A 23,835-nucleotide genomic window follows, 5' to 3' on the forward strand; every position below is an offset into this window, starting at 1 on the left:
TAAGGTACTGTCATCAATAGATTATTTGGAATGTGTATCTCTTGTGCTGTGGGTCATTGAGACCCACCGTTGTGGTGCAAAAGGTTGGTAACAATGACCCGAAGGCAGCACAAGGGGTATTCATTGAAAATCAACAATGTCCTCAACAACTGGGCAACAATGAAGCAGTAGAAAACTGTGGAAAAAAATATCTTACAGCAGGTGAACATTTTAAATTAGAGTAAAACTGTTTTATTGACAGTTTAAATAGGTTAACAACACACCAAATTGTGCAGTACTCAACAATAACATTTTTGAAAGAACCTCAATTAGAAATTATAAGTGGGATGGCATGCCAAGTCTGGTTGTTCAACCGTACCTGCCTATAACGTCCAACATTTCTCTGTCGAATGAAACAAAAAAGCAAATTCTGTTCAGTCTACCCAGACTACCCAGTATCTTCAAAGCTCTAAAAATCAGTTGGATGTGGTAGAAGACTGACACACTAAGAACTGAATGGCAGCGTGGACGGGGAGTCTAAGCAGTGTTCTTATATCTTGCTCAAACTCTTAGAAAGGCTCGCGCTAGGCTCGTGCAGAGCGTCCGGATGGACAGGTTGATCCACCCGTCGGTCAGAGCCTTGCAGGTCAAAAAGAACCAATTTCCCATCAGAAGCAGTTGGTTGCGGTGAGGTTGGTGTTCTCCCAGCCTTCAGTATTTATAAGGCCTCCGTTTTGTGCCACAGTTGATAGCGCTGAGCATTGATGAGCACGACAGAGCAGAGACAGGAGAGGAGCGGGATTAAGTTCAATGGCAAAAACTCGTGCCGTATCGTATGCATCGGTTTCAAATACAATTAAACAGCGGGAATTGTTAAAAATAAAATAAAAAATAAAAGTAATGAAAAATACAGTGTTGGTCTATTATCTCTATCCATAACCAACTACGATTCAAAGTTCTTGGACATTGAGACAAAATCGTCCCTTAGTGGTGGGATTAGAGAGAGGCTGGTGGTTCAGACTTGGCTTTTCAGTATTACTGTACTTCGGGGCACATGAATGCTATTAAATAAATGTGTTTATAGACTTGTTTTCTACTCGATAATCAAAAAGTTAACAATTTGGCACATACACATGACAGCTATAAAGAACATTCTGGAGGTCGGTGCACGATGAGCTGGCTGATTTCATCGTCTCTACGTTCAATAATAAAAAAAAATCATTTACAATTTAATTTTACAAAAATACAATAACATTGCACAATAACTTTTTTTTTTTTTTTTACTGTTTTTGAATAACCAAAAAGTAATCCCTATCTTTTGAAACGGTATGTTTCTTTTCGTACTCCCTTTTGTTGCTCAAACTTTAAACAACGTTTTTTTCCCATGCTATCTGTTAGCCACATCATTACCTACTAACTCAGCACCGTTTATCCATACCTGCATTGCTCTATACTTTGTAAAACCAGTAGGGGATGAACCTATGTGTTTTATTACCACGCCTAAGGTCAAAATGGCATTGTTATCTAGGCCTCCAGTTATCAGAGGGGGTCGGAATCATCCAACCATGCTACGATGGTGTCGGCCATGTTTGATCATGTGATTGGATTGAACCCAAGGCCGTGGTCACAAATCATCCAGCAAAACTACTAAAAAGGTAGACGAAGTTTCGCATTCAAACATATATGCTGCCACATTGTAATGAGCGGTGGTCAAACGAGTCAGAATTTCATTTCTATTTATTTACTACTTGAGAGCTCTGCACGAAATACAAAGTATTTCTTTAATATTTTTTACTTTAAAAAAAAGGACACTGTGGGTAAAGTTTTTTTTGTCGTTGAGGCAGCCATTTTTTATTGACTTGTGGCTTCTCTCCATTGATAACAATTGTAAAAAGGTGGATGTTAAATATTTTTTTAAATGTTAAACAGTGTGACCACAGCCTCCCTCAGCAGTATGACGTCTGAACATGGTGCTGCTACTTATTGCTTCGTAATATCAAGTTATTCAGTTAACAGATTTAAACTAGTTAAACATTTTAAACAAGTTAACAGACTTAAACATCAACATTCCTGCAACATTGCTACTTGCTCAACTAGGATTCATCGACCGTCACACGGTATTACCTAAAAGTCTTAAATCCTAAATGGTGTTAAAACCAAGACAATGTGAGGAACACTTACAGTACTTCAGAATGTACTACAGTGTCTCGAGAGTGGCCTGTTGGCAGTTTCCGATGATAATACTAAGTGGTCCTTAACATGCAACATGTTTTACAGTTTATTTGACAGATTATGACTCGCGTATCCATGGTGACCAGAAATGGAACACAGCAGCACACAGTCAATAGCAACACTACAGTAGCAGTAATACAAATGTTCATAAAATCAAAATAAACTGCTACATTTTCTAGTCCTCAACCCATGTTGTGTTTTATACCAACACCATAAATCTTCAGCTCTTTCAACCTTTCTTAATATCTCATGCTAAATCTTATCATGGCCTATAAATCAAGAGAGTTCTCTGGCAAGCGAAGGGCCTCAACTAAAGCTACAACGAGCCAGTTCTCTCCTTCCATGGCGCAGGGAATTGTTCCGACCGCAAATAAAAACACGAAGAAGTGCCCAAAACAAAGATGTGATGGTGTGTTGATCCCGGCTACATCTCTACAGTGTGTACACAGCCTTCCCTTCCCCTCTGGCTCTGTTAAATGTATCCACACCCCTCCCATCTCATCCAGCTTCGTTCTCCTCCTTCACTCCTCCTTCACTTCTCTTCCACTTCCTCCTACTCTTCCTCCCCCTCTTCCTCCTCCTCGTCCTCCTCCCCCTCTTCCTTCCCCTCTTCCTCCTCCCCCTCTTCCTCCTCCTCGTCCTCCTCCCCCTCTTCCTTCCCCTCTTCCTCCTCCTCCTCTTCCTCCCCCTCTTCCTCCTCCACTTCCTCCTCCTCTTCCCAGATTGCGTTGTTAATCACTGGCTCTGCTGACAGTCCCGGGAGAAAGGCGGTAATTTTACAAGGACCGTGTCAATTGGGGCCCATCAACAGCCCCCCACACCCCCCACATCCTTCCTCATTCAACAACTCTGTTACCAGCTACACATTAAAGACACTGCTGGTAGATTGGCACAGTAGAACTCTTCAAACAATAGCCAAGCTTCTAAGACGTTAGGTTTCTACAAAACAACAGTTAGAAGATCAAAACCACTCCTGTGTAGAAATATCTTACTGTTCCTTTAACCGTTTAAAAGATTTCTCCTGATTCTGTTATTATTCTGATGTCTGGGTCGTTTGATTGGCCAGGCCTACCTTTGCCCAAATGCCGTGGCAACAGTTACCATTGTTACAGATGGAACTATCAAAAGAACACATAATCAAATAGAACCTACCAGAAGTCATAATGATAGAACCCTTCAGCTTCCCATTATTCCAACCTTCAGTGCTGCCCCCTACTGTCAGACCTAAGCACTGCACCTGACGCGGCAGGAAAACAATCCCAACAGTGTGGAGTTGAAATCAGGAAGTCCTTATATGGGTCCAGGAAGTGTTGTCATCCTTGAACGCCCCTGCCCCTTCACACCTGCTGCTCTAGAAAAGGTCACAATCAGTTATGTCTCCCCCAGGCTCAAAGCAATGCATTATGGGAGAGGGGCAGGTGGGGCACAAAGAGAAGGTTAGAGAACTCCAGTTCCCACAATCCTCAGGAGCGGTCACAGCAAGGGCCCACAGTGCTCTCCAAGGACAGCTGGGAGGAGTGGCGAATCAGAGGAGCCATCCCAGGTTCCACCATGGAGGAGGTGGGAAACAGCTTGTACCAGCCAATCACCATGCTGCTCAGTTCCAGCTCCTCCAATAGGATGCGGGCCACTCCCATGAAGCACTTGCGGTCCATGCGTCCATAGTTTCCCCAGACGATCACCTGCCAAAGACACATCAAAGAAATGGCTGCAGCGATGGTTGTCATGGAGACAACTGATCTGGAATGGTTGTTGTGGTGGCAACTGCGTGTGATTGTCATCATTGAAACGTTCACGTCTACATGTTACAGCTAGCCTTCTTTCTAAGTTACATCAGGATGAAGGTGATACTGGACTGGAGAAAAGATGAAAGGACAGAGAAAGAAATGGTGAGATGAGGAGGGGGTGGAGTAGGTCTCAAAAGGCTGCTGCTAGTGTGTGTGTGTGTGTGTGTGTGTGTGTGTAGTTACCTGCACCACCTTCCCCTGAGGGCTCTCTGAGAAGATGAGCAGTTGGTTGTAGAGCGGGTCCAGAGACTTCCTGACCGACTTTGTCTTCTTCTTGGCCACACACACCCCGTTCTCAAGGAGATACACCTTTATATAGGCAGCTAGAGAAGAGGAGAGGAGAGAGGAGAGGAGGAGAGAGGGAGAGAGGAGAGGAGTGGAGGAGAGAGGAGAGGAGAGGAGGAGAGGAGAGGACAGAGGAGGAGAGGAGAGGAGAGGAGGAGAGAGGAGAGGAGAGAAGAGGAGGAGAGGAGGAGAGAGAAGGAGCGTAGAGGAAAAGAGAGAAGGAGGTGAAGGAGAGGTTTTATTGCTTGGGGGGCAGCCACACATCTACACATCCAACCACCTCCGCCTCATGCTCTCCCTTTACCTGGGGGTCCCTTGGAGCCAGGTTTCATGGTGAGTCCGCGGGCCTGAACAATCTCCACCTCCAGGCCGCCGTTCCTCTCCACCAGGCCCAGCTCGACGTCACCCAGCGACGTGGTCGCCAACGTCTGCCTGCCCACAAACTGGGCAGGACCCATCCCATCCAGGAAGTCACTGAACTGGGTGTCTGAAGCCAGGCACATGCCACTGTAGTTCAGACTGGGAGACGAGACAAGGTGACGTCGTTAGGACACGCTCCAGTGCAGATGTGAGCAGTAGAGAGCAAAGTGAATGAAAGACGACTAGAGGGAAGTAGAGGGAAGTAGAGAGGGTGAAAGCAGAGAAGCACCTGGCAGAGTCAGATTGGGGAGTCTGGTGCATAAACATCTCGTCCTGGTGCTCTCAAGGTTTGACAAGGAATCTTTCCTTATATTTAACAGTACCGATAGAAGGGCAAACCTGGACTATTACCACTGAAGGTCCCTGTAGTGTGCTGTTTCAATGCTTCACACAGACACACACATACACACACATTTTTGTCCAGTTGGTAGGTGTTGATTGGGTGAAATGGATTTCTTCTTCTCCGTGTTCAATTCACTGAGCTAAATTGCTCCTTTCTGTGTTCTACTATATCTGTACACACATCCCCCCCCTCCTCACCTGCCCCCTCCCTTCTTCTCTTCACCTCTTCCCTTGTTTTCTTCTCCTCTCCGGGTTCTGGTCTATTTTTATAGTCTTGCTGGGACGGACCGAGCAGCACCAGCTGTCACTCGTTGGCCAGCCAAAGTCTCCGGAGAGTTCTCTTTCCCTTTTCACTCTCTCTTTTTTCTCTGTCCATTCTCTCGATCTCCATCTCTCCCTGTCCTCTTCCCTTCCTGTCCTGCTCCCCTCTCTTGTGTTTTTCTGCTGAGGTGTCAAAACAGGCCTGGGAGAATTGTGTCAACGCCACACCACACACTCTACAACCCCACCACAGTCACACCACATACACGCCATGTGTGGCTCCACATGCATGCAGTTTTTGTTTATCACATGACTCAATGTCATCGGGCCAAATCATCAAGCGACTGTGATTTGACTTGAGTTCTGGCAACTGTTCCTGTCAGTATTATGACATGATCGGCCCTTCCCCAGACCTGTGAGCAGGACACAACTTTAGACGACAATGTGTCTGTAGTGTATATCAGAGTAAAGAAATATCCCCAGTTGATCTTATATAGGTGAACAGGGTAAACAGTTTGTAGTGAGAGAGTTGCAGTAAGATCCAGCTCTTCCTACAGTACGTCAGACAGAGCTACATTTTGTGATTATCGACATATTTCTGAGAAGCATCAGTGCAGCACACACACACATTACATTACATATACACACAAACACAGACATACACACACCAAAAACACACACTTACCGTGAACGACACATTATAGATCGGAATATACCAATATATATTTTATGTTCTACAGTCAGTCTGGAGCATTCTGCGGCCTTGTTTACATAAAGAAGCATTATCTGTTATGTATTCATGAGTTCATAAGATGCAGTAGACCCATGGGGCATGGCGGAGTGCCATGATGCCAGCAATGTAATCCCAGGGATGACTGGATTATAATCCACACTCAATGAGCCTGATTCCCTTCTGATGCTGTGTGTGTGTGTGTGTGTATATGTGTGTGTGGCTTTGTGTATGTGAGCATGTGTGTGTATTTGGCTAGCTCCGACACCATAAAATATGAGTTTTCATTTCATAGTAAAATGGCTCCAATGGTGTGTTTGGTTCCAGTTCATACACAGTTGTACAGGTATAACACATGGGTGGTTGAGGGCAGGCCAGTACGTACTTGCCCTCAGAGCCGTAGCTGTTCATGCTGTCCTCAATGCTCTCATGGCTGGCCTGCCGGACAGTCCTACTGGGCATGTCCACCGCCAGCCCTGTCTCCGTGCTGCGCTGGATCCCCTTCAGTCTGCGGCCCTCCGCCTCTGCAGGGCGGCACAGGCACACAGTCACGAGGAGGACACAGGTAGATAGAGGACACAGGTAGATAGAGGACACAGGTAGATAGAGGACACAGGTAGATAGAGGACACAGGTAGATAGAGGACACAGGTAGATAGAGGACACAGGTAGATAGAGGACACAGGTAGATAGAGGACACAGGTAGATACAGGACACAGGTAGATAGAGGACACAGGTAGATAGAGGACACAGGTAGATAGAGGACACAGGTAGATAGAGGGACACTGTCACACAGTCACGAGGAGGACACAGGTAGATAGAGGACACAGGTAGATAGAGGGACACTGTCACACAGTCACGAGGAGGACACAGGTAGATAGAGGACACAGGTAGATAGAGGACACAGGTAGATAGAGGACACAGGTAGATAGAGGACACAGGTAGATAGAGGACACAGGTAGATAGAGGGACACTGTCACACAGTCACGAGGAGGACACAGGTAGATAGAGGACACAGGTAGATAGAGGGACACTGTCACACAGTCACGAGGAGGACACAGGTAGATAGAGGACACAGGTAGATAGAGGGACACTGTCACACAGTCACGAGGAGGACACAGGTAGATAGAGGACACAGGTAGATAGAGGACACAGGTAGATAGAGGGACACTGTCACACAGTCACACTGAGGACACAGGCACAGTTTGTGTTTTGATTGAACACTGTTTCTGATGTCCTCAATTAGTCATTAAGGACACTCACACTAATTTAGTGTCATTTCTAAGCTGTAGCCTCTGGATGTTAGTTCAGTGTAAGCGGGCAGATCCAGCAGAGGGCATCAGGGTTTGGGTTTTTCAAGGTCCTCCGTAAAACATGACCCAGAATATTTCTATTTCTATCCCCTTCACTAGGGACTGAAGCACCGGTAGATCTGGGCTAGCAAAGCTCCACTACTGGGAATAACATGCACCTACCAACCTATGTGTTCTCTCTCTTCTCTTTCCTTCTCTCTCTTTTTTTGTCTCCACCTTTACCTCTCTCCCTCTCCCTCTTTTCTCTCTCTCTCTCTCCCTTGTTTGTGTCTGGCTGTCGTTCTCCTGCTCAGTCTTGTTTACATTTAGTCATTTAGCAGACGCTCTTATCCAGAGCGACTTACAGTAAGTACAGGGACATTCCCCCCGAGGCAAGTAGGGTGAAGTGCCTTGCCCAAGGACACAATGTCATTTGGCACGGCCGGGGAATCGAACTGGCAACCTTCTGATTACTAGCCCGCTTCCCTCACCGCTCAGCCACCTGACTCCCCTGACTCTCTTGTTTCTCTCTTTCTGTTCCTATGTCTTTTTCTTTGTCTTCCCCTCTCTCCACCACTGTCTCCCTCCCTCGTTCTCTCTCTCCTTTTCTCTGTTATACAGTTGGTTATTTATGATCTGTTTGGATGTTTTATAAACCCACGTGTCACATGTGATGTCACCCCGGCAGGCAAGAGGCCTCGTGTCACCATCACAACGACAGCGACTGGAAAAGAACACTCTGTCAACAGCAACTCTGATGAGGATGCTGTTGCCATGGGAGACCAGGCCAAAGCATCCTGTGTCTCTGAGAGTGCTTGGGAGCCTTTTAACATTTCAGAGAGGGATGGTTATCTTCAAGGTGTGTGTCTGCTCTCACTCAGAGCACAGCCGACTACAGGGACTGTTGAGGCATATACAGTACTAAATCAACTGTATATATAAAGACTCAAACAGGAAGTAGATCCCTTCACAGGAAGTAGACCCAAGCCTGGACTAATGGGGGTAATGTAGCACCTCCGTTACCAGGGGGCAGTATCGACCCCAGCTGCGGCCATCAGAGCTTGTGGTTATTTTGATTGATTGCCTGCCCTGTGTTTCCCACACACAAACCTCACCGAGGCTGCCTCACAACACGCCTCGCCCAGCACGGTGCCTGAGATCGAGCCTGTCCTCTCCCAAAACATAACATTTGGATTTGACTTTGAGCTTTGCGTCCTGGCCCAGTCTCTCCAGCCCGTAACTTGTCCCAGCAACATACGTTCAGATGAAAGGTGATTGCTTGTGTTTGTGTTTGAGTGTGTATGCGTGCATGCATACTTGTATTTGTGTGCGGGTATGTATGCGTGCATGATGCTAGTCATTGTGTTAAGCCCTAAGTAGTCCCATTTTGCAAAGCTGATAAGAGCATGTTATGTAAATGGATGAATCTAAACAAATAATGTCCTGATACAACTCACATGGGTGTAGTAAACAGATCAAGTCTAGGGAGATGCTACACAGAAGAGAAACATGCACGCATACACACACACACTCACACACACACTCACACACACTCACACACACACTCACACACACTCACACACACTCACACACACACTCACACACACGCACACATGGACAGGCACACAGCTGTATTCTATCATAGTAGCAGTGTGTGTCTGAAAAGGTCAGAGCTGTCCATGTAGCTGTTAGACCTTACCCTGACACAACAGGTTACCCAGCGTGTTACTGTTTATGTTACAGTTAGCCTTCATGCTACATCAGTGTGCAAATAAAGAATGACATCCAGAGATGTAGTAGAGATGTAGGTGAGCAGTAACGGTAGAGATGTAGGTGAGCAGTAACGGTAGAGATGTAGGTGAGCAGTAACGGTAGAGATGTAGGTGAGCAGTAACAGAAGAGATGTAAGTGAGCAGTAACAGTAGAGATGTAGGTGAGCAGTAACGGTAGAGATGTAGGTGAGCAGTAACGGTAGAGATGTAGGTGAGCAGTAACGGTAGAGATGTAGGTGAGCAGTAACAGAAGAGATGTAAGTGAGCAGTAACAGTAGAGATGTAGGTGAGCAGTAACGGTACTGATGTAGGTGAGCAGTAACGGTAGAGATGTAGGTGAGCAGTAACGGTAGAGATGTAGGTGAGCAGTAACAGAAGAGATGTAAGTGAGCAGTAACAGTAGAGATGTAGGTGAGCAGTAACGGTAGAGATGTAGGTGAGCAGTAACAGAAGAGATGTAAGTGAGCAGTAACGGTAGAGATGTAGGGTAAGGAAGCAAGTGAGAAGACCGACTGCTCGCTCGGTGCGATGGATGATGTTTCCCTCCTTCTCCCCTAGGAGCAGACCTGCTTTTCTCTTCTCCTCTTTTGTGCTGACTTTTCTAGGTCATCATTCTGAAACCGTTTCTTGCCCTCCCCTTTGCATTTTTCCACATCTATCCATCGCTTCCTCCCTCCCTGCTTCTTTCCTTGCCTCCATTCATTTCAGTCCCTCTCCTGTGTTTGCATCCTCTACTTTCCCTCTCCTGTGTTTGCATCCTCTACTTTCCCTCTCCTGTGTTTGCATCCTCTACTTTCCCTCTCCTGTGTTTGCATCCTCTACTTTCCCTCTCCTGTGTTTGCATCCTCTACTTTCCCTCTCCTGTGTTTGCATCCTCTACTTTCCCTCTCACTCCCCCCGTCTCTCACATCCCAACCCCATCCATCACTCGACCCCCCCTTCGACGTCCCTCATCCTTTCACCCTCCCTGCCACCCCTCCATCCCCACACCCACTGACCCCTCACCCCAGCAGCCAGCTACCTGACCAGTAGAAGACTAATGGTTCATTTCCTGTTAGAATGAATGGCAGGTCATTACTTCCTCATTACCTGGAGTTCCATTCATCACAAGCTCTACCAGGCCTAAAACACAGAGCACTGTGAATGTGTGTGTGTGTGCCTGTGTGTGTCTCTGTGTGTGAGAGTGTGTGCGTGGCCCGTGTGTGACCCTGGTGTTTCTATATCTGAGCCCAGCTCCATCTTGCTGGTTGAAGCTGATGAATGGCAGGGCAGGCAGAGGGTTGCCAGGGGCGTTGTTGATTAGCTCAGGGTTGTTTCTTCTGTATTTCTTTCGGGAAAATAAACTCTGAATAAGCTGGTTCTCCTTTCATCCATCCCTCATTCCCCTCCTTCATAAATCCCTCACTATCCGTGTGGAAGTGTGGGTGCTGTTTGATGTATTCCTGTCGGAGAGGAGCTGCTCACCTCAGGCTCTCAGTTCTCACAGAGAGAGGAAGAGAGAGAGAGAGAGAGAGAGAGAGAGAGAGAGAGAGAGAGAGAGAGAGAGAGAGAGAGAGAGAGAGAGAGAGAGAGAAGCGAGAGAGAGAGAGAGAGAGAGAGAGAGAGAGAAGAGAGAGAGAGAGAGAGAGAGAGAGAGAGAGAGAGAGAGAGAGAGAGAGAGAGAGAGAGAGAGAGAGAGAGAGAGAGAGAGAGAGAGAGAGAGAGAGAGAGAGAGAGAGAGAGAGAGAGAGAGAGAGAGAGAGAGAGAGGTAGAATGATAGATATTTTGAGAAGAAACCAAGAATCACATTCCATATTAAATTGTTAGGTTAGGAAGGTGAAGTTGTGAGATAATTATGCTTCAAACAGCCATTGTGCCAGAGTGACAGGTCTATTGTCTCTTTCAAGCTTTCTCCCTTGACAACTTGAAGAGGCACTTTAACCATCATCATCAGGATTCTAGCAGCAGCACTAACAAAGAGAGGAGGGGGGGTGAGAAAAGCCAGTGAAAGAGAGAAACTGTAGACATGGAGAGATCCAGACAGCACCAGACAGACAGTGTCTCAGTGCCAGCAGTGGGTCTGCGTGTGCATGTCTGCGTGTGCATGTCTGCGTGTGCATGTCTGCGTGTGCATGTCTGCGTGTGCACTCATGTGTACGTCTGTGAAGGACGTGGATGTGCGGCGTGTGTGTGAGATGAGCTAAAGTCAGCCATCTCTCCCAGGAGACAGGATAGGAGGAGACAGATCTGTAGCTCCCTCTGCTCTGCCTCACCAGCGCCCCACCATCCCTCCCCCTCCACCTCCCTCTTCCTGTCCATGTGTATGTGTGTCTGCGTGCGTATGCTGATGCGTACGTGTGTGTGTGTGTGTGTGTGATTCCTGGCAGCAGCTCTGAGAGCAGCGCTGCTTAGCTCCAGCGGAGGGTAATGAGATTGGTCTGTCTGGATGAAGCTCCTCTCTGTGGGGCGGCTGCCTCTGTTTTCACCCACCCCAGAGAGCCCTGCCTGCAGGTGACACCTACCCCCCCCCCCCCAGCAGTCAACTGATGACCTATTACACAACCACACACACTGTAGGGAGCACTACTGGATGTGAGACATCCTGGTGCTTAACAACAACCTGCAGCACACACAAACTCATTCACACATGTACACACTAGTGGTACAGCAAAGCAGATTAAGGGAAGATGACAGAGGTGTTGTAAGCCTGTTCACCATGTTCTGGTAGCTAACAAAAGCCCCCACCATGGTACTCTGGTGATTGCTGCTGTTGTGATCAAACTAGCCAGGCAGCTAATGATTTTAGCGCATTACCTAAAAAGAGGCGACTGACCAGCCGACACACACAGATCCACGTTGGCGAGACATAACCAGTGAGGATGGTACAGGTGGTGTTTTATGAGGCCATCAGTGTGTGTGTGTGGGTGTGCATGCTTGCTTGCCAGCTCACCTCCATCATCCTCATCAAATGAGTTCATGCAGGGGAAGTAGATGGCGAGAGCCTCGAAGGATGCTGATAGACTGACGCGGCTCTGAGAGCGCTCCATGTACAGGCCGGGCGTGGGCGCCGGCTCGGCCGGCTTGGCCAGGCGTGTCTGGGCATTCTTCACGCGGAGCACGGCACGCGGCGTCTTGGCAGAACTTCACAGCCCCCGGAGCAAACAGAAACACACACTCCACGTCTCCCTGCTCCCTCTCTCTCTCTCCACCGTCTCCTCTCCTCTTTCCTCAGTCTCTTCTCTTCCTCCTCTCCTCTCTTCCTCGTGTCTTCTTCTCTCTCCCGCTCCTCTCCCCTCAGGGCTGGGAGGCTGTCTTCAATCCAGTTCCTCCAGACTGGACCAGCTTCCGCAACTTTAGTTGAGGAGAGGCAAAGCAACCAGTCAGCTAGCTAGTAAACCAGCCAGCCAGCAAGTTATACAGCCAGTGAGACAGTCAGGTAGTCAGTTAGACACTCAGCCATTCAGCCAGACATCCAGCCGGAGTTGAATAAAAAATTAAAAAGGTCTCTGAATAAACAAAATTTGAAATGTAAGGAGAAAAAAAGCTTACAGTTGAACAGAGAGTGCTGTTTCTGTTGTTGTTGCTGTGTTGACGTGGATGTCAGCTCCAGGTTGCATGGTCGATGTAGATGCTGGTTCCCCCTCCAGCTCTCCTTCCTCTGCCCTGCTCTGCCTGTGTCGGTCTGGTCGCTGGGGTGATGGCAGACAGTGGCTGCTACTCTTTTTCTCACACTCTCTCTCTCTCAATCTGCTCTTCAGCTCAAGCCTGACTCACTTCATTCACTGGCAAACCTCTTTGTGGAGAAAGGGAGGGAGGAAGAGCGGGAGAGAGAGAGGTGAGTGACGGCAGACTGTTGCTGGGATTCTGCAGTTCCACCAATTGGAGAGGGGATGTGGGGAAACTGGGTGTGGCTTAGATCTGCCGGCAGCCTTTCGGGCTAGGCAAGTTTATTACATCCATCTCCTCTCCTCCCTCCCAATCCCTTTGTTTTTCTTTCTTCTCTTTACATCGGTCCATCTCTCTATCAAGACATCTCTCTGTCTATAATCTCTAATTATCTTGTCACACTCATTCTTTCCCACCGGTATCATCTCTCACTATCTCAGTCTCTCTCACCATCTCCACCCAATCCTTCTCGCTTTCTAATCTGCAGCCTCTTCTAAGAGATGATCTGTCTCTTCTAGGGAGCTCTCACATCGGTCTGTGTGTGAATGTGTGTGGTGTGTGATTACAGTTAAATGGATCTGTCCGCTGGGCATTAGTGCAGGCTCCTAGTGCTGCTATGTGGTGGCCCAGGGCATGTCCGGGGCATGTCCACAAGCTGACTATACCGTGTCAGAAAGTTGCCAGCTTGGTGTGTAGGCAATGTATAGCATAGGGAAAGGTGTTGATCTACACATTTCTAAAGTAAAATGCAAACATGTGACAGTGTACATGGCATGCTGGACATCAGTGTGGCTAATCTGAGTGAGAGACTTTGCAGAAAAGACACGGGAACAAGCCACCAAATCTATTACTAACCAAAAACCGCTGGTCTGGTTAGACCTGATTAGACCTGATTCAGCATTGTCACGGTAACCCTGTACACTCGGTCTGGGGGCAGAGATTGGTTCCATCAAGGTCTTGAAGGGGCGGTTTTGCGTCCCGCTGACAGGTAGAAATCTCTCCAGGAGAATCTGGCTCGAGAAGCCAAGCCATGTGACCAGGGTGAAGGAAAGAGCACGCACCACAAGGCGTCTATAAAATGACTGACACTGAGAGGGTGAATCAAACAGCTGTTCACAGGTGCTTCTCCTGTTTAACGCAACTCGAGCTAGGACTGATTGTAAATCAGTAGGCAAGCAATCAGTGTTGTTTGCAGCATTCCGCCACAAAAATACATGTCTACACGAACACACACAAACACACACGCAGCATGTCGCTCGTGGGGATTATGTAAGGAAATGTGTTTTACTCCTGTAATCCTTGCCTGTTCTGTAGTAATAGTACAGCCTTACTAAGCCAAGTTGAGACATTCAACAGATTTCTGTCTGCTACACACACTGAAAACACACACTAAAGTTCACAAACTGAACACACATACCGGTACTGTACTGAACACCGACTCAACACATGCACGGAACTCAACACACTGAAAACTCGCATGAAACACACACTAAGCTCCGCACAGTAAACACCACAAACTCATATACTGTGATGAACTTCACTGGTATAGCACGCAAACTAAACTCCACACACTAAACACCAACTAAATGCACATACTGTACTGAACTCCAGTCTCAACACACAACTGTTCTACACACCACACATCTGGGATGGGTCTGTGCACAACACAAGATCTGGGCTCAGACTGTACATGTGTTTGCATTAGAATAACCAGTTGAATCACCCTCAGTAGAATCATATCAGTGATCAGGAGATTAGATCAAATGTATACAGAAGATTAGAAAGGAGATCAGACATCAATTGGGAATGTGGGGAGAATATCCTAGCCAGTCAAAACAAGCAAAGACGCTGTATTATTTTGGAGTCTGCTGCATCTTCACCTGTGTGTGTGTGTTGGCAGCACTGTTATATAAGCCCATCAGGACATATCAGCAGGTGTCTGTGTGTCTCTATCACTGTGTGTGTGTGTGTGTGTGTGTGTGTGTGTGTGTGTGTGTGTGTGTGTGTGTGTGTGTGTGTGTGTGTGTGTGTGTGTGTGTGTGTGTGTGTGTGTGTGTGTGTGTGGCAACTTCTAGCTCCCCTTGGGAGAGCAGTCAGAGGAGATCTGGCTCACCTTCATCCTTTCACAGTGGTACCTCAACTCTACTCTCTCTCTCCATCTGTCATCCTCCCTCACCTCTCCCTCTTTCTTTCCTTCTTCCTCTCTCACCTTTCTTTCTCTTTCTCTCTTCCCTTATCTTCCCTTGCCTCCTCACCTCTCTATTTCTTTCTATTCCTCTTGTAATTTTTACACACACACACAGCCAGCCATTACTGTAGCTAGCAGGTCAGTGGCATCACTCAGAGGGTCTGTGTATCGACAGCCTGGTGGAGTGGTGAGAGGGAGCATGCTCCATCGATCACTCCCTCCTCCATCACACACACACTCACACACTCACACACACTCACACACACACACACACACTCACACACACTAACAAACCACAAGCTTTTCCAAGCATCACAAACACAGCACACTCTAGCACAGCCAAAGAGGAGAAAGAAATTATGAATTCAACTGCTTGACTACAGTCAACTACAGAGACACAGTGTTTGACAACCCTGCGAGTGTTTACATGTAATAGAAGTGTTCTTGTTACTAGTATATCACTGTGGCACCCTAAGTGTTTCTGCTCTAAACGGTCTGTTGGGGGTGATTCTATTCCATTGATTCTGGTCTTGGTGTTTCTTCTAATGTTTCCTCTAGGTGTTACTTCATGAGTCTACTATAGGTGGGTGTTTCTACTAAAGGCTAGATTTCTACTCTAAAACAGCAACTGCTGGCGTTTCCATTGAAGAGCTTACAGTTAGCATTGCTAATGTAAATAGCCTACTATTGGTATAGTAGGAGTACTGTGGATGTTTTGCCTTGGTCTTGGTTCTCAGTGATAGTTTCCTGCTGAGGCGAGGACGTTGGCTGGTAACCCTCCCATCCATCACCACCGGCTGCAGTAGCAGTGCTCATTAGCCAGCCATGCTGCAACCTCTGTGGTTGACGGTAGTCAGCCAGTACGGGGAAAGGGGTAGTGTTGCACTGCACGTGATTGGGCTCTGCCCCTGTGTTCAATGGCAGGCCTGAGGTGACATTGAGTTGTCTTTGAAAGGTGCTCTCTCCAGATTAATCCCCTCCTCTCCCATCTTTCTCTCTTTCTTTCTCTCTCTGTCTCTCTCTCTCTTTCTTTTTATCACTCTTCCCACTCCACCCACACATCCCTTGTTTCTTCTTCTGTACCTCTTATGTTTCCTCCTTTTCCACTCCCCAATGTCCTCCCAACACTCTCCCACTCTCCCTCCTCTTCCCTCTCTCTCTCCTTCATTCCAGGGAGGTAGCCCTGTAGGGAGTCAGGTGGCTGAGCGGTGAGGGAATCGGGCTGGTAATCCGAAGGTTTCCAGTTCGATTCCCGGTCATGCCAACTGACGTTGTGTCCTTGGGCAAGGCACTTCACCCTACTTGCTTCGGGGGAAATGTCCCTGTACTTACTGTAAGTCGCTCTGGATAAGAGCGTCTGCTAAATGACTAAATGTAAATGTAGCCGCTCGAACAGAGCGGACAAAGAATAATTAGAATCTCCTTCTCTCCACATCCCCTCTCTCATTCTATTTCCCTCCATTCTCTCTCCCTCACTCCACTCCTCTCTCTTTCCCCCACATTCCCATTCTCCTCCGCCCGCCCTCTCTCTCTCTCTCCCTACAACGTACTGTGTCACCCTGACCTAGAAACGAGCAGAATGAGGACGTCTTCCTGCAATATCGCAAAACCTCATAGGCTACTCAAACATCCCTGTCTCTGCTCATGGACACATCTTACACCCAGATGTCAAGTAGTAGGTGGATCGAGCTAACATAGCTGATGAACCTAGCTAATGTTGCAGATAAAGCTAGCTAACATAGCAGGTAAACACAGTTAACATAGAAGATGAACCTAGCTAATACAGCAGGTGAACACAGCTAACATAGCAGATGAACACAGGTTCACAGGTTTGAGGAAACATAGTGACGTAACCCAGGTTAAATTACAAAATTGTGAGAAAACATCGGGTTAGAATTCGGAAATTCAGGTTGCTCAAATTCGAACAGTAAAATTCAGATCCCAAACATAAAAAAAAAAAAATTAAATGTGCTTCAGAAATTCTATTAGAACTAAATTCAGTCGGGCGAAAATTTGAGCTGAAAAGATTTGAGCGGAAAAGATTTGAGCGGAAAAGATTTGAGCCGAAAACATTTGAGCCGAAAACATTTGAGCCGAAGACAATTCTGATCGCACATCCGGGATACCAAGGATAGGTAAGGCAATCGTGTGCAAGCAAATCAGTGATAGAATGTTTTTAATTTTTAAAGGCATTGAATACTTAATATTGAAATGTAAACAACACCGAATTTGTTGGTTTTGAATTCACCTCTTTAAAATTTAAAAAACGGATCAAAAAATTCAATACAGGTTGCTCAAATTCTAAAAGTAATATTCAGATCCCCCCCAACAAATAAAAGAAATCCAAATAGAACCAAATTCAGGCTAAATCTGAGACGTAAAAATTTGAGGTCAAAAATTGAGGCCCAAAAAGTTGAGGCGAAACAAATTGAGGCTAAAATATTGGAGACTAATAATTGGACACGAAAAAATATGAGCCAAAAAAGATTTGACACGAAAAAAACCTATTGACATTTATTAGCCCAGTTCTAGGCTGGTAGGCTTTAGTACAGAGCGGGCTATACACCATTTTTGTGTTGGAATCTGTGTAGTCCAAGACCCAACCTTGGATGTTGTATAGGCCTAGCCTAGATTTGTGATGTTGTACAGTGTACGGACCTTGTCCCAACATAGGGTAGAGGCCAGGCTTGACTATATGAGAGTGATAGCAGGCAGGCATGCAGGGAGTGCCAACTGAATAATTCAGGAATATAATCAACACCATAAATCCAACATGTCCTCCAGGTCTGCAACATTAGCCAGCTTTGACAGCAAGTTCCAACACAGGGAAAGCTCTCTCTAAGCCGGCACTACGACTGCTTAGAGAGAAGTAAAGATCCTCCTCATGCCAAGCATGCTCACTAAAGGATATTTTAGTTCTGCAACATTTTTATATCGTTTTGACCGTCAAGAAAGAAGGCTCACAAGCTGATTCAACCAGTCAGTCAGTAACACACATCAAAACCAATTCAAATATAATCTTTTTCTCTTTACTTCAGTTTCATTTTTAGTCAGAGTTCTCTTGAATAAATGTAAATAGATGGTTTAGAAGCCTTGCTTGCCACTTGACCTTCCCAGTCATTGAGGCAGCAGAGCTGTGCTGTCTCACTCCACTCCTCATGCAGTCTGAACTCTGTGTCAAGTTGGACTAATTAAAAAACCACAATGCACGGTCCCAATCTACCTGGTTTAGGACGCTGCCAGCTGCTCTTATAACTAAAACTGCCGAACAGTGGTACTTGTCGAAGCGTAAAGTGTAGTGCATTCATTTAGCAGATGCTTTTAACCAAAGCGATACACCGGGCAGGAAATTAAACCTGGGACCTCTTGATCTACAATCAATTGATGTACTCCTGAGCTGTGCCCATCCCCTACCCCAGACTGGGGGGGTCAGGTGCTGTGAGGGGCAGTCAGCTGACGGTGGAGGTGGGTGCATGTTTTCTGCCCAGCGATCAGGAACGACAGGATACAGCTCCAGCTGCTGCCGTCCTCCCGTAGAGTCACGTGAACATTTCCACTCCAGGACACGAATGCTACCTGCTGTTCTGTTGACTCAAAAGCTGCACCCCCCCCCCACCCACCCACACACACACCCCTCGCCCCCCGCCCCCTTCGATGTTAATTCAAACAGGGTACTGCACATCCCAGCACACTCGCCATAATGTGATTGTTGGACAAGGTGCTGCTGGTAAGCTAATCACCTCGGCCCGTTACACTGCTCTGCCCGCTCTATTCTAGAGATGTGTGGGGGATGGAGGGGCGGGCGGTTGGAGTAAATATTAGGACTGTAATGCAGTGACATGCAGGAAAACAAACTTATATCCCATAGAATATTGTATTTAGCTGACATCAGATAGATCTTTGTCCCCATATGGGGGCAGTGGAATTGAATTGGATATGAGGCTGCATGAGATATGAGCGGACACACACAGTATGTGATGGTGGGGCTCTGGGTGCTGAGATGGGGGGACAGCTGGAGTTATGTACTAGTGTCTAGTGATCAATGGCTTCTGGAAACTGATTAGCATTTTGATAAGCCCTCCAGATCTTCCAGTGCCAGAATTGCAAGCAGCGCCCTCTCTGCAGGAGACCATACTTAAAAATGGAATGCTGTTCTGGACTGAATGCATTTTTTTCACAAGGCAGTTCCATGCTTGTGTCTCACTTTAGTAAAAGTGAGGCTCCACAGATTTCCTTCACCCAGCATTCTTCTCATACCTGAGTCCAGGCCAGTTCTCTATCTGCACACTCTGCAGCTAATCACAATGTTCATTGGCCGATTCCAAACAATGATGATGCGTTTGAGGAGCCGCCTGTAATCATTTTACTGAAGCACATTTATTCGGGGGGGTAGTGCATCTTTTTTTAAAGGAGCCGTAATGAAATGATCAAACAGGACAACACACACACAGGGACAGGAAGGTGTGTTAGGCTGTGGGATCAGGTGACAGGCAGCAAAGGTCATACCAATGTCATCCATTCAGCAATCATAAACAATGTTGAGAGTCCACACTCTATGGTGGTCTATGACCACTAAACCATAATCTGTTCATCACGTTCAATTGCTCTTCTGTACACTGTGGTTGTCTCTTACATGGGCTTCTGATCCTTCCAGCCATGCGAGGGTTAACGCTGGGCGTGCCAACCCTTGCGCCACCGGTGCCCGTTTCCAGACTGGGACCTGAGATTCGTTCCTTCAGAACATGTCAACCCAGATTTACTGAAAAATAGAGCACGGCCAGTTTAGAAATAAACTGGAGCTCCAGTCTGTTATAGCCTGCTTCTCGTACACAAACCTGCTCTATCTCTCTATTCTCTCTCTATTCTATCTTTCTATTCTATCTTTTTATTCTATCTTTCTATTCTATCTTTTTATTATATCTTTCTATTCTCTCTATTCTCCCCCCCCCCCTCTTCTCTCTCTGTCCCTCATTTCTCTCTTCCTATCTTTCTCTCTCTCTCTCTTATTTCCCTCTGCCCCGTCTCTTTGTTTTATTGAGGTATGATGGGGGACATACAGGGTGTCCGTCCAAGATGTGTGTGTCTGTGTGTGTGTGTGTGTGTGTGTGTGTGAGAGAGAGAGAGAGAGAGAGAGAGAGAGAGAGAGAGAGAGAGAGAGAGAGAGAGAGAGAGAGAGAGAGAGTTATAAGTAGCAAAACATCAAAAAGTTGCTAAGACCCGAGTCAATACCTTAATACCCCAAAAGTCCTACAAATAGACCCACACAAATATATTTTGTGCACACACAGAGCTTCACTCCCTTGATGGTGAGACAACAGTAGCAGGTGTGTTGGTTATGTTTCAGTGGTGACCATAAGGCCCTCCTGAAACCTGCTGGGGTTTTAGTTCAGCTAGGATTCTGTCGAAGCTAAAATGACCAAAATCCGGACAATTGAATGAAGCAAGTGTGTACACGTTAAAGAAGATAACAATTTCAACAGTCTATTTCGGAAAGTATCTGGTCAGCTAACTGTGAATTCAGTGTACCATCATAACGTCCTCGTTCACATCATATTAATGACATGATTTCATTGGTATACAACTACATGACTACGGTAACATGGTTACCGTAGTCATGTTACCCTAAGTCAGTTACCCTAAGTCAGTTACCCTAACCCTAACCCTAACATGGTTACCGTAGTCATGGACTAAATTCGTAACCACGTTCAGATCTGTTCAGCAACAAGTTACTAAGGCATGATTCTGAAGGAGGGAGGAAAAGAGGATGGAAATGAAGAAGGGATGGAAGGAGGAGATGAAAGAGGGAGTGAAGGTATGCAGCTGCAGGACAGAGGATGTTCCAGAAGCTTCAGTCAGGTCGCTATGTAGGACTTGGCTCTGAGATGCAGCTTTCAAATCAAGCTTTGTTGTCAACAAGGCAGTGAGTTTACAACCAAAGGCACAGACATCAAAGGTTAAAAACAGAAACTCCATATTGTGTTATTATCTCAACCTTTCCGTCTGCCAAATTAGGAAACGCTGCAAATGATCAGTCTGGCTGTACAGCAAACCCGTTTAAGGTTATCATACAAATCCTCTGCATTCAAGAGAACATCCACCTTCTGTCCAATCATCTGACGTCTCAAAATAGCTTAGTCCCATTGTGCGATGACGTGTGTTTGTGTGTATATGTATGTGTGTGTGTGTGTGTGTGTAAGTGTGTGTGCTTGTGTGCGCGTGTGTGTGTTGACTCATGCTGAAAAGTGAACAAGAGGAGACAGGCCGGAATCACATCAAATACACTGCAGCTCAACAAACACATACAGCATAGCGTATACACACACACCAGCCACATGAACAAATCCAAACCACACCATTTCTGACCCTAACCACAATTTCATGATGATTGTGACAGAATATAAGTAAACAAAAACTGAACATTTTACTTTGACTAAACTGTCTTTACAAATTATGTACACATACAGTACATTTACATTTACATTACATTTAGCAGACACTCTTATCCAGAGCGACTTACATTCCCCCGAGGCAAGTAGGGTGAATTGCCTTGCCTAAGGACACAACGTCAGTTGGCATGACCGGGAATCGAACTGGCAACCTTCGGATTACTAGCCCGATTCCCTCACCGCTCAGCCACCTGACTCCCCAGTATAACAGTATGTAAATCATAATCAATGCATGCGTGTGTGGATGTTCTGGATGTATGCGGGCCTGTGTGCATGCCGCTTACTGTAATATCAGTAAGGGCTGAGTTATAATCCCCTCGGTTATTGATCAGGCTCAGAGAGAAAGGTGGACCACCGTGAATCATAACAGTGAAGGCCTTTCAATAACATTGGCTGCAGACAGAGAAATGGATGGCTTTGTTTAGCTAGGTTGTGGGGAGTTGAACCACCAGCTTCAACAGGGGAATCATCGTGGGCTATGCGTCTTCCATGTACACTTCAAGGTCACATTAATGGAACCTACAATAACTCTAAAATCATCATTCACTACTGACAGGTGTATAAATAGGAGGTAATATAGATTCCTGCATTATGCACAAGCAGCCCCCATCTCTTTAAATATCCCTGGTATAATAATACCTGGTAATGATGTCACTGGTACGGGGGGCGGGGAGGGGGGTTCTCCTTTCCCCTCTTCTTCCTTCTCAGCTCCTCTCCTTTGCTTTCTTCTCCTAGTCCCCTCTCCTTTTCCTCCCTTTCTTGGCTGTAGAGATGTCTGTCAGTTTGAGAAGTTAATGACAACATTCATAACTGCTCTCCTTCCATCTATATCCTCCTTTGGGACCAAAATAATGAGACCGAGATGTGTGTGTGTGTGTGTCCTAGATAATGCAGGACTAGAATACTTAAACTATTTGGTTCATGAAAAAGGTAAAGTTATTCTACCATTCTAATTCATATCATACCAAAACATACAGAGAATGGTACAAGTACCAAATAACTAGTCTTAAGCTGAGGGTGCTAACTGACTTTCAGTGCTGGGTCTTTGTGACTGACTGACTGATTGACTGACTGATGCTGCAGTACAGCATCTGTCTGTTCAAACATCAATCCCCCTCCACTGAGGGGGCACACACCTGGAGATAACCATCCTTCTCTGAAATGTTAAACATTCTCATTCTCATGCTTTGGTCTGGTCTCCAATGGCAACAACATCCCTTTCAGAGTTTCTGTTGACATAGTTATTTTCCAGTCGTTACCTTGGTGATGGTAATAACTAAGTCTGCTGTGGTGACATCACATGTTACACTGATGTACCTTATCATTACATATAGTTTGAGGGGGTGGGAGGGGGGAGGGGTGGGGAGAGGGGGGTCAACTCCAGACAGCAGCAGACCAGCTAGATGAGTCCAGTAGTGGAGCTTTGCTAGCCCAGATCTACCGGTGCTTCAGTCCCTAGTGAAGGGGATAGAAATAGAAATATTCTGGGTCATGTTTTACCAAGGACCTTGAAAAACCCAAACCCTGACGCCCTCTGCTGGATCTGCCCGCTTACACTGAAGTCTCATCCAGAGGCTACAGATAAGATGTTGTACTCAAATGCAATAGAAAAATATATACAACAGCACAGCTTTTTATGTAGACAAACACTAACCCAGTCATGCCCAGGATAAACCCCCTTTTCCCTTTAAAATGTTACATTTTACATCTAGCCAACATGCCCTGTGACTCACTTTTGTGCCTACAGTGCCATCTGCTGGTATTTTCTTAGCGTAACTCACAATCATGATCTTGTAGCAATAATAATCGGGGCACAGAGACCCTTAGTTTAGTTTAGCTTGGCACTGTGAAGATGGACGGTCTCAAGTTAAGTAGTTAAAGTTGAAAAACTGTAGATGTGTTTTTACATCAGAGACAACACGCTGAAAGAGTTTACAATGTACAAACCCCAGTGACATTAATCACATAGACAATTACACTTTGCTAACTTATTTTCATGAAATTAAAGGCCACGTAACTTATAGCTACCGAAACGAAAATGAGTGAACTTGACATTCCACATATTCTCACAGCTATGAGGTGGTGTTATGTGTTAATCACAGCATGCCATCACACATTGGCCTGGTTTTCATAGCTGACTAGAAGAACCAGAGGTGCAGGATGTGACTGCAAGGGCCCCATGCCACAATGAGCTGAGAATGTTGTGTGTGTGTGTGAGTGTGTCTGGTGGGGGTAGCTGTTTGGTAGGCTTGGTGTACACCTTAGTTAAACACACCTGGGTGGCCAGTTGTGTCAATAAGTTTGAGGTGAGACGGCAGCTCCCTGACCCTCCTTCTCTCTTTCCCTTCTATCCACCCCCACCCCCACCCCCACCTCCCCTCACACACACACACACACACACACACACACACACACGCACACACGCACACACACACTCACACCTCTCTCTCTTCCTC

At 46.3% G+C, this 23,835-nt stretch overlaps 1 protein-coding gene across 1 annotated transcript; it reads right to left on the bottom strand.

Annotated features, from left to right (window-relative positions):
- Positions 1-2,879: 2,879 nt before the first annotated feature.
- On the bottom strand, positions 2,880-12,860 carry rims4 (regulating synaptic membrane exocytosis 4). The gene is made up of 5 exons (XM_062470762.1): positions 12,030-12,860; positions 6,422-6,560; positions 4,588-4,802; positions 4,182-4,321; positions 2,880-3,893 (listed from the first exon to the last, which is right to left on the bottom strand). The coding sequence occupies exons 1-5, from the start codon at positions 12,124-12,126 to the stop codon at positions 3,675-3,677; spliced, it is 810 nt and encodes a 269-aa protein (XP_062326746.1). The 5' UTR covers positions 12,127-12,860; the 3' UTR covers positions 2,880-3,674.
- Between the last annotated feature and the right edge of the window lie 10,975 nt (positions 12,861-23,835).

The sequence above is a fragment of the Osmerus eperlanus genome, chromosome 1 (genome assembly GCF_963692335.1).
Source record: "Osmerus eperlanus chromosome 1, fOsmEpe2.1, whole genome shotgun sequence".
In the NCBI taxonomy this organism is placed as follows: domain Eukaryota; kingdom Metazoa; phylum Chordata; class Actinopteri; order Osmeriformes; family Osmeridae; genus Osmerus; species Osmerus eperlanus.